Source organism: Gobio gobio, assembly GCF_949357685.1.
Source record: "Gobio gobio genome assembly, chromosome: 14".
NCBI lineage: Eukaryota > Metazoa > Chordata > Actinopteri > Cypriniformes > Gobionidae > Gobio > Gobio gobio.
In genome coordinates this window covers 25,395,401-25,407,431 of record NC_137107.1, presented here as the reverse complement: position 1 = coordinate 25,407,431, position 12,031 = coordinate 25,395,401, and the positions used below count along the sequence as shown (strand labels likewise).

General features: G+C 40.8%; 1 protein-coding gene across 1 annotated transcript; it reads right to left on the bottom strand.

Moving 5' to 3' along the window:
• Positions 1-1,975: 1,975 nt before the first annotated feature.
• On the bottom strand, positions 1,976-11,668 carry slc29a2 (solute carrier family 29 member 2; the record flags this gene model as incomplete). Its single annotated transcript, XM_079834562.1, has 12 exons — positions 1,976-2,087; positions 2,245-2,444; positions 2,547-2,632; positions 2,712-2,811; positions 6,886-7,019; positions 7,135-7,213; positions 7,332-7,429; positions 7,790-7,924; positions 10,922-11,061; positions 11,171-11,304; positions 11,395-11,473; positions 11,637-11,668. 12 exons carry the CDS (start codon positions 11,666-11,668, stop codon positions 1,976-1,978), a joined length of 1,329 nt encoding a protein of 442 aa, XP_079690688.1.
• Positions 11,669-12,031: the final 363 nt, after the last annotated feature.

Here is a 12,031-nt window from a genome sequence, read left to right as displayed (position 1 = left end):
AGGAGAGGTGGCGGAATACACATAAGGACTAACCTAGCAGGGTAGTACAACATATGGCAGTCTCTGGGGTGGTTCCAACCTGGTTCCAAGGGGGAAGAACACCGCCAGAGAGGAGTCAAGGGAAAGACACGGGGCTAGCTGAGTAGGGTAGCGGGTACCGTAGAGGATACACAGATGGGGTTGCCGTCTTGGGACTGGTAAGCCAAGACGATAGCATCCACTATCCAGTGGGCTAACCTCTGCTTGGAGACAGCCTTTCCCTTCTGCTGGCCTCTGTAACAGACAAAGAGTTGCTCTGAGGTCCTAAAGCTTTGAGTCTGGTCTATGTAAGCGTGAAGAGCACAGACGAGACCTAACAAAGCTAGGGCTGGGTCTGCCTCCTCCTAAGGCAGCGCTTGCAGGTTCACCACCTGGTCCCGGAAGGGAGTGGTAGGAACCTTGGGCAAGACTCTGTACTGATATGCCTTCCCCTCGAACGCAAAGCGTAGGAACAGTCTGTGTCGAGGGAGAATAGAGACATCAAAGTACACGTCCTTCAGGTCGATTGCAACCCAATCTTGGGGACAGATGCATTCGAAAATGCGTTTCTGTGTTAGCATCTTGAACAGGAGCTTGTGCAGGGCCCGATTCAGGACACGCAGGTCCAAGATTGGCCATAACCCACCACCTTTCTTGGGTACAATGAAGTAGGGGTTGTAGAACCCTGCCTTCATATTGGAGGAACCGGCTGAATTGCGTCCTTCGCCAGTTGGACATGCGGCGGCGAAGAGGATGCCCTTATACTTGGGAGGCCGGTAGGTGAACAGAATCGTGTAGCCAAGTCTGATGGTACGGATGAGCCAGCGAGACGGTCTGGGGAGCTGTAGCCAAACCCCCAAAGACCAAACAATACTGCTAATTTTTCCAATACCCATCCGGGGAAAAAAGGCACGGGGGCAGGCAAGGCGATTTACGCTTTGCACTACGCCCCAGCCACCAGGGAAAGCATGGCTGTCAACTCTGAATCTGGTTCATTAAGAGCAAACTGAGTGGGAAACTTAGCATCATCATTTCCAGCGCATAACAGCCCTCTCTCTGATGCAGCAATTGACATCTGTCCTCTGCCAGAGCCCCAAATGAAACACAAGGTCCCCTTGTTTTTTTAAAAGGACCAGCAATCCCATCTGTAAGCTACCAGCAGGCATGTGAGACAGTGAACGTGGAGTCAAACTCGATGGCACACGGCGCACTGAACACTCAAGCCCTATGAAAAAGGCAAGACGAACAATGCACCGACGTGGTCATGTTCTCATGAGAGAACATGAACCACCCACAAACACAGTCTCAGCATGCTTGCGATGCGATAGAGGAGTTGGGGCCCACGGAGATGTACCCGGTGGAGAAGCACCACTGTAATCCTCAGGTCACCAAGGCTTATTAGCCAAAGTAGCCCTTTTCTGGTGCAAGAAAAGAAACTAGATCGGGGAATAGGCAAAGGGACCCGACCCCGTTTGAGGTTTCATAGTCTCGACCGCGCATCTAAAGCGCAGAGTGATGCGCTGGGTTGCCGTGACAACCCCCGCTGTCAGCCGGCGCTCGACGGCACACGGCACGCTGAACGCTCAAGCCCTTACAATAAAGGTGAGACGAACAACGCACCGACGTGATCACGTTCTCCTGAGAAATTATGCACTGTTCGGCTCCGAAGTAGAAAGCAATGATGCGGCATTCCACTTCCTTATTTATACCCCCGCTGCTGGGCGGTGCGTGGAATGCGTGAATCGCATGCCAATCTTCATTGGCTCGTTTTAAAACCCTCGAAGTAGATTGGTCTCTGAAAACAGATCCCCAATTCGTCGGTCAGTTCCGACGTACGTCGAACATGACTGACTGAAAGGGAAAGAAATATACCTAGGTTTCAAGACAGTACTCACTTAAAACATGTTTATGTTGGTGAGTAATGAAATAACAGCATTGTCAGCTTGTGAGATTTTCCCTAAAGAATTTTTTTAAGGCCGAAGGAGAGAGCGGCACCCAGAGAGAGTCCCAAAGCCAGGAAGAAGGTCATCAGAGCCCCTGCTGTCTCTGCATCTTTAGGACTCACCAGCCTAAATAAAGAATAAACCGTAGAGTTTGTGGGGACAATGGTGTTTTTCAGTATGTTATGTGGGTCCATGGGTGGAGAATACCGGGAATGGTGATTTACTTGACCCAGCTCATTTTGAATCTTGAAAAAAAAATTGTGTTATCTTTAAGAGTACTTACTGTGGAGCATAGCTCATGGAGAGGCAGGCAAAATATCCACTTGTCATGGCAAACAAAGACATGATGGTAATATAAGCCATGTCATGATTGAAAAAGACTGGGAGATAGAAGCGAGGCTGAACGTTGCAGAGCATGAGGGCAGGAATGAAAACTACCCGTAATACCACGAAAAGAGGGAATAAATGACTCTTCATCGAAGGCTGAGAATGGAGCAAAATTAGATGTTAGATAAAGAATCATTTCCAAAGGTAATCATTACCATAGCACTGTATTGTGTTGATACAAGATCCAATGAGACTCACCCACTGAAGACGAGAAGTGAGACTTCTGCCTATCCAGTCCATCACATTGAAGACAATGAATGAACACAAAGGTATGAAGATGTTCTCTATAAGATGAAAAAGGATATAAATCAAAGTTCTTTGACAAGCATAATGCATAATAATAATAATCTTTTCTAGACTCACCTTTAAATAAGCCAGAAGATTTTGTATTTACAGTAATTGCTGGGAAAACGGACAGTGTGACGGCAAACACGCATGTCACACATAATGCCATCACCCAAATCTACAAAAATTAAATGCATAAACAAAGTTAATTCAGCTATTTACTATTACTTGTTTTAAAATGAATTTACTGCATTTTTCCTGAGGTTTGAAACAAGGATGGTGGTTATATAAACAAAACACTTTCACTGCTCCTTCCGGTTGAGTGAACGCTGTGCGCATTGTCTGCCGCTGCTCGCCGATCCAGTTTTTTTTTAATCAGTTTTAATTTATTTTACTGGGATTTCGAGCTGTGTGAACCGATATTTCGTACTAAACGAGTTATCTCGATCGCGATCTCTATCTGAGCTGCTGCCGGGTTGCTGGAGTTTGTATGTCTTGGTGAATCAGCACTGCTGTTTACCTCGTCATCTGGCTGTCAGCGATTTGGCATCCTGTCGGCCTCGTCGGACTCTCTGCCGGAGTTCGGCCGTGTTGTGAATCGGCGTGGCTGTTTCACCTCGTCATCTGGGTGTCAGTGAGTGATCTGGCGCCGTATCGGTGTCTTCAGACTCATCAACGCCGAATCTCCTTCGGATCCTGTTTTCCGAGGCCTGTATGTTTTGGATTATTATCTTCTGATTTTCATCTGGACTCTTCATCATTACTTTTGACAGAATTACGTCCGGACCCGGCCATCGGTGAGCGACGATCCCTATGAGACTTCAAAAAATGAGTTTGTTCTCCGTCTGCTGGTTTCTTCTGTCTGTTATAAGTATCGTCTCTTGGAATAGTGAACAATATTTGTTTTATGTTTTCTCATCTCTACCGAGTATGGCAATTACTTTTGCATCCTCTGAACTTCTGCGATTGAACAATCGGTCAGTAACACGCTTGTCATCAGACATTTACTTACGGTGTGCTGATCTAGGGATTCTTCGTCGCTCACGTTACGTGCATCGTGGTGCTCGTCTCGCGCGGCTTATACGATCAACTACGACTGCATTACCGGGCAATATTCCTGTAACTTTGTCCAATGAGCGACTGTCGCAGCAGCGCCTCTCGCCTCAGTGCGGGGTGAACTTCAATTTACTTCGCTCGTTGCCAGAGGTGCCTCGTCCCAACTTCGCTAAGCGAGATTTAAATCAGCCAGAGGTTAAAATGGCCTTGTTAAATGCAAGATCAGTATCAAACAAGACATTTCTGTTAAATGACTTCTTTTTAACAAATACTCTGGACTTCTTGTTCATCACTGAAACCTGGCTTACAGAAAATGACTTAAGCCCTTTATCTGAACTTTCCCCAGTACACTGTAACTATTATAGCAGCCCTAGAACTTCCAGTCGGGGTGGAGGTGTTGCTGTCATTTTTAAGGACTGTTTCAAATGTAAGATCTTACCAGTTGATGCTTACACTAGTTTTGAGGTCTTAATGTGTAAAGTAGAACTTACTAGCCCATTGCTTTGTGTTTTGATTTATAGACCACCAAAAGTTAATAATGACTTTTTAAGGGAGTTTTCAGATTTCCTCTTTAATGTGGTTTCAGGTACTGACAAGTTGTTAATTCTTGGTGATTTTAATATACATCTTTGTTGTCCCTCGAAACCTCTTGTAAGAGATTTCGTTAATCTTTTAGACTCTTTTAACCTCACACAACACATCAGGACCAACACACAAACTGGGTCACACACTTGATCTAGTTTTATCATTGGGCCTTGATATTAGTAATATATCTGTGAGTGATGCTGGGTTGTCTGATCATTGGCCAGTTCTGTTTGACAGTGTAATTTCCTGTCCTAGTCCTGTAAACCAGCTTAATACTCACCGTTCAAGGTCTATTAACCCCTCCACTGCTTTGCAATTTATGGATGTTTTTTGGCCCTTCCAGCTCATAGTGATGTGATATCATCGCAGGATCAGAATGTTGAAGAGCTGGTTAATTATTTCAATTATTCATGTTCAGAAATTTTAAACATAATTGCCCCTTATACAATCAAAAAACTGAAATCGAATAATCAACCATGGTTTAATAGCGACATCAAAATTTTAAGGAAAAAATGTAGAAGAGCAGAAAGACAATGGAAAAAGGACAAATTACAAGTCTCATATCAAATCTTACAGAGTAACTTGTACAACTTCCAAGAAGCAGTTTCCTTAGAAAGGGCAAAATACTTCTCAAACATAATCTCAAAATATTCCCATTGCCCAAAGATACTGTTTTCTACATTAAATTCAGTATTAAATCCTTCTAGACCGGCCGGTACAGAACCTAGCCTAGATTTATGTGAGAAGTTTTGCAACTTCTTTATAAACAAAGTTACTGAAATTAGGGCACAGATCTCTAGTAATTTAACTCAGAATTATCAATATGCAAATATTTGCCCCTCAGCTTTTTCTAATTTCCAGACTATTTCACATTCTGAGCTGTTGAGCATTATCTCTAGCATGAATCCAACCACTTGCTCTTTTGATGCCATTCCCACAAAGTTACTAGTGGATGTTCTGTCCTCTGTGCTGCCAAGTCTTCTTTCTATTATCAATAGCTCTTTACAAACAGGTACTGTACCATGTTGCCTTGAACAGGCTGTGGTCCATCCTTTACTCAAAAAAGCTAATCTCGATCCTTCTGATTTTAATAACTATAGGCCCATTTCGAAACTACCATTTTTGCACAAAGTTCTGGAAAAGTGTGTACTAAATCAAATTTCCCCCTACTTAATCACTAACAACATTCTGGATCCTTTTCAGTCTGGCTTCAGAGCTAAACACAGTACTGAGTCTGCACTTTTGAGGGTAGTAAATGACCTTTTACTATCTGCAGACTCTGGCAACTGTACTATTCTTCTATTATTGGACTTAAGTGTGGCTTTTGATACTGTGGACCATCGTATCCTGTTAAAGAGATTGGACCTTGAAGTTGGCATTCGTGATGGTGCACTAGATTGGTTTGCATCATATCTCGCAAACAGGAATTTTTTGGTGGAAATTGGAGAACTTTCATCAAGTTCAGTTCCTGTCACTTGTGGGGTGCCCCAGGACTCAATTCTTGGTCCAGTCTTATTTTCCTTATACTTACTCCCTCTTCGTTTCATTTTTGAGTCTCATAGGGTTTCATATCACATTTATGCAGATGACACTCAGCTCTATTTTCCATTAAAATCAGGTACTGATTCAGTTTCCTCTCTGCTAGCTTGTTTAGAGGACATTAAGGTTTGGATGGACAAAAATTTCCTTCAATTAAATCAGAAGAAGACTGATGTTATGTTGTTTGGCCCTTCACACATTTTAAATAACATAAGTTCTACCCTAGGCCCCCTTCAAGATAACATTCGTGATAAAGTAAAAAATCTGGGAGTTACCCTTGACCCTGAGTTAAAATTTGATAAACAAATCAACTCTGTAGTTAGAGCCAGCTTTTTGCAGCTTAGGGGACTTCGCAAGCTGAAAAATATTCTGAGCTTTAGTGATTTGGAGACTGTTATTCATGCGTTTATTTCAACCAGGCTGGATTACTGTAATGCCCTATATGCTGGAATAAATCAGTCCTCACTTTCGCGATTACAACTGGTACAGAATGCTGCGGCTCGTTTTTTAACAGGGACAAAAAAGAGAGAACATATTACACCTGTGCTGTCATCACTTCATTGGCTACCCGTTCGTTTCAGAGTTGATTTTAAGGTTTTAGTATTTGTATTTAAATCAATTCATGGTCTTGCCCCTTCTTATATTTCAGAACTTATCCATTCGTATTCCCCAGTGAGAACGGTCAGATCTTCCACCCAGATGATATTAAATGTTCCAAAATCCCGACTTAAATCTAAAGGTGACAGAGCTTTCTCAGTTCATGGTCCTAAGCTCTGGAATTCCCTACCTGTGTCTATTAGACTTTCCCCTACTATTTCTACATTTAAATCTTCTCTCAAAACATACTTTTTTTCTCAGGCATATGTTTAATTTGATATTATTGTTTAAGTTTTAAATATTCTTGTTTCCTTAATTTTATTACTTTTGTTTGGTTTCTTTTGATATTTTATTATTAGTGTTTAATTTTTACTGTATGAGGATGTTTTGTTTGTTATATTGTGCAGCACTTTGGTCAGCATTTATGCTGTTTTAAAGGGCTATATAAATAAACTTGACCTTGACTTGACTATACCTTTTTGAAGACCTGTGGCACAGTTGACTTCTCCTCAGGTTCTTGTTTGAGCTCATTCAGCTTTTTACATGCTTCAGTTTCACCAATGATTTCGAATCCATTGTCAGGGTTATCTAACTTTACTTTAACCATCTCTGTAGCAACAAAAAAAACACCAAAATTCAGGATTTAGAAGAACCAACAGTGATTGTCTTTGCTGTACTTTGTGTAGTTTTCCCAAACACTGGAAAAATATGCAATGTGACATACCAGATCTATCTGCTGATGGCTCTTTCCATGTCTCTGCAGTTTTAGGGGACACATTTTCCAAATGAAGTCGGGCAAATCTCTGAAATATAACAAGGAATTTCATTTTGTACAAAATAACAGAAATAATTAGAATATTGTTTATCATATTTCAACAGTTAGATAAGTCAAAATAAATCATTACAACCTAAGGCACCTACCAGATGTGGAAGTATGAGATAACAGCACAAAGTAAGTAGAGTGGCGGCACAGGGGGTAATGAAATATCCCAGGGCAGAACTCTCAGAGTCGGTTTTAACTAAAGGCGGCACAAAAAACGTAACTGTCAGCATAAATGTGTTTCTCTCAGAGTTCTAATAAAAAAGCACCTCCATTTATTTAGGTACAAGTAGGTATGGTGTGGAATAGGGCTGCACATTAAAGCCCTGCGTGGGACTGTTTTATTAATCCCGCTCCCGCTGAATTTCTGACTATTACCACCCGCTCCTCCAGTGGGATAATGTACATCCAGCTGGTTATCACCACAAAATAAACTCCTTTAGGGTTAAACAAGACCTGATCACCCTATCTGGGTTTATTTTGTGATAATATTTTGTTTCCCTTACTAAGAATATAATTTTTTTTTCGTTTGAACTGTGTGGAGTATGCAGATACTCACAGATATTGGATAACAGCATGGCAAGGCCCGAGAAGATTCCCGCCACCGCCTGTCCACTCATAAACAGGGAGCTGAATCTCGGAGGTAGCTTACTGACCAGACCGAACAGACTACCTTGCAGAATGGCCCCAAACACTGAGAGAGAGAAAAAGTGCAAGAACAACGAGGAGTGTTAGATTTGTCTACTGATTCACTTACTCAAAGGTGTTGAAGTAGAAGTGGAGTGGATCTATTCTAATACTTTATTCAATATGAAGTGAAAAGGGAAATGTGAACATTAGGACTGCAACAACTAGTTGATAAAATTCCACCAGTCGCGCCAAATTACAGCACTGAATAATGCAGTTCTATGGACAAAATGCATCTAAAAATAGTGGAGTGTAAACAGAGCAGCTGCTGCTGGAAAGGTACATGATTCAAGCTAATGCATTAGTGTTTAACCCGTTTAATCCCACCGGTCACAATAGTGACCGTAAATTTTTTTTTCACTTCTAAGGCTATAAAAATGTTACTGAATGATCTATCAATGCATTTCCAGCAGATATTGAAATAATAAAGGGTCTCAATGAAATATGTGCAGTGTCGCATGTTTACTGTAAATTGTCACATGACCAGAGCTGTTTACTTCCTGTTTGCGCCGAGAGAGGAGGATGGTAGCAGGAAAGCTCCCAAAGAAAAGGGTGGTAAAGTATGTTAACATAAAGATAGGACATGGATTTTTGGTACACATCATGTTTAAGGTGTCTAGTATTGATATATGCATTTGCAATTACTCAACTTTGTTTAATGTGGTCATAGAACTCACAAACATGTCATCGGCAACAATAGTGACCGGTGGGATAACCCATTGTATCTACATACTAATACACATAGGCTAACTGTTCTACCTTACTTTCTACCTAATTTTACACACACACACACACACACACACACACACACACACACACACGGTCACGTCTCCTCTGATGTCTGATCTCCACACACACACACACACACACACACACACACACACACACACACACACACACAGACAGACAGACAGAAACTCACACACACACACACACACACACACACACACACACACACACACACACACACACACACAGACAGAAACTCACACACACTCTCACACACACACACACACACACACACACACACACACACACACACACACACACACACACACACACACACACACACACACACACACACACACACACACACAGAGAAACTCACACACACACACACACACACACACACGGTCATGTCTCCTCTGATGTCTGATCTACACATACACACACACACAGTCATGTCTTCTCTGATTTCTGATCTCCACACACACACAGAAACACACACAAACACACTCACACATGGTCACGTCTCCTCTGATGTCTGATCTCCACACACACACACACACACACACACACACAGAAACTCACACACACTCTCTCACACACACACACACACACACACACACACAGACAGAAACTCACACACACACACATGGTCATGTCTCCTCTGATGTCTGATCTACACACACACACACACACACACACACACACACACACACACACACACACACACACACACAGTCATGTCTTCTCTGATTTCTGATCTCCACACACACACAGAAACACACACACACGGTCATGTCTTCTCTGATGTCTGATCTCCACACACACACAGAAACACACACAAACACACACACACACACACACACACACACACACACACACACACACACACACACACACACACACACACACACACACACACACACACACACACACACACACGGTCACGTCTCCTCTGATGTCTGATCTCCACACACACACCCACCCACACACACACAGACACACACAAAAAAAAAAACATACACACACGCACAAAAACACACACAAACACACTGCACAGGTCAAATAGACCTATATTAAATCAATACAATGGTTGATACAACACAGTATCCCACCGGTCACAATTGTGACCGATCATAAAACACACTTTTTTCACACACTTTTCCATGAAAATTTCAAAAAATGATGATTGATTGTTTCAAAGGGATACTAATGACACATGATTTGGATATTTTTGTGTCTGGGAAAAATTTGGGATTAACATACCCTGTCATGTGCTTTGACAAATGCGTGTGCGTCCTCAGCGCAAAACATTAATTTTACAGGTTATATCCACTGATCTACATAGAGAACAGTGGTTATATCCGTATCTGTAAATGTTACTAATACACGCGAGTATTTCCATTTTGCATGAAAGTGCGTAAATCTGACATTAAGCTTCAAACTTCACTGAACGAGCGCGGTGGGCGCACACATGCGCATCAAACAGACAGAACCCAGCCAATAGGGAGACAATTAATTTTCAGACATTAATTTAGCTGAAATATCTACAGTTGGACGTTAAATTTAAGTTTAAAAGTCAACATGTAATTTACATATTTTATGAGAGTAGTAATGTAAAGGGATAACAGCGTGTAATTTAATATATATGTAAGACGTTTCTAAAGGATAAAGAAATTACAGTAACTGGTTAAGTTGTCCATAGCGAATGTGTGCGTGTTCCTGCAGAACATTCCTTTTACCTGGTAACACTGAGTTTGTGTTTTTTGTTTTTCTTCAATATAATTTTAATGTAGGGATTTAAACTGTCCTTTTGCTTAGTAAACTTTTTTGCACATAATGTAGGCTATAGCGCAGATATACACTTACGAACATTATCCATGGTTCTATTTTTGGCCTTTTGATTTTGTATACCCAGACAAATACCATAGTTAAACTATGAATTGAAGCAAAATATGGTTAATTTGTGGTTACCATTGAATAACTACAACAACCCTATTTATTATTATTATTTGTTTGTTTTATTCGTTGTAAAACCATGGTTAATTTTTGTACGGTATATTTGCTATGTATGTTTTCATAGCACTCAGCTGACACTTTGTTTTAAGGACAGCATTGGGCAGGATGGGGAATAGTGTGTTTTGTCAGCAAAAAAGGGGACTTTTTCCGATTAATCGATCAATTGAAAAAAAGAATCGGGCAACTAAACGATTATCAAAGTAATCTTTAGTTGCAGCCCTAGTGAACATACTGTAGATGTAAGGCATAAGAAACATACTGTTAATAAACCAGATTGTTGCCATGGTAATGGAAAAAAAGTGGTCCTGGTCCATCTTAACTTTCACTAAAATGGCAGTGAGAATGAAGAGAAGTAATATGAAGACCATGCTACCCGCAATCCGCATCTTCTCCGCAATGCTACATAAGCAAAAGAGAACATAACTCATGATCATATTATTATCTATACAACACTACGACTTGCAAAAGTAAACAAAATGAACTTTGCTTGACTGAGCCAAGTACTCACTGCTGGTATAGAAAGGAGTTGAGAAGTGTGAATAGCAGCAAGGGAAGCTGGGCTAACAACACACTCATGTTATCAAACATGTACGGGTCCGACTGTGAAGAATCGTTACCATTTCTCAAACGGTCAGTGAAATACTGCAAACAGAACGGGAATATGTGGAGTTCGAGTACATGAGATTTAAAGATAACCTTAAGTATTCATCATCAAAGGTTTGTGTGTCTTACATTCATTGCAGTTATGAAGAAGTTCCATGGAAGTAGAGTTCCCATTCCCAACAAGAAAAAGATAACAGCCACAAGGCCTCTGTCAAGGTTAGAGAGATAATTATGCTATACTGTATAATGTCATAAACTAAACAAAATTAATGAAAGTTATTATCTTATTATTTTTCTGAATAATTCCTCATGCCATGATCGCCAACTGATTTTCTGTTATCTAAATCAGTCGGCATCAGAACTCCACTCACTGCTTATCTGATGTTCCATTACAAATCCTCATTTTGAAATGTTCTGAAAAAAAGAAGAAGCAAAACTTTTATTTTTGTTGTTAGATTATGATCAAGTTTAGTGACATCAATACACAACCATATTTCACCGAGTTTATAGTACTGTACATAGTGATATCTACAGGAGTTTTGGGTGAAGTAGAAGTGTAAGAGACAAAAACTCTGAATCCCGGTTGTCAGTGGTTCCTGACCTTCTTTATTGTATTGTTGCTGTAATTTTGAAAACGCTGCTTGTTTCCAATTTTCTTTATTAACAGAAACCTGTAAGTGTTGATAAAATACATTTAATTAACCATGATTTGTTTTGCGATTCTATAAGATCCTAGATTCTGATTTATTAAAAAAAATTGAGAAGA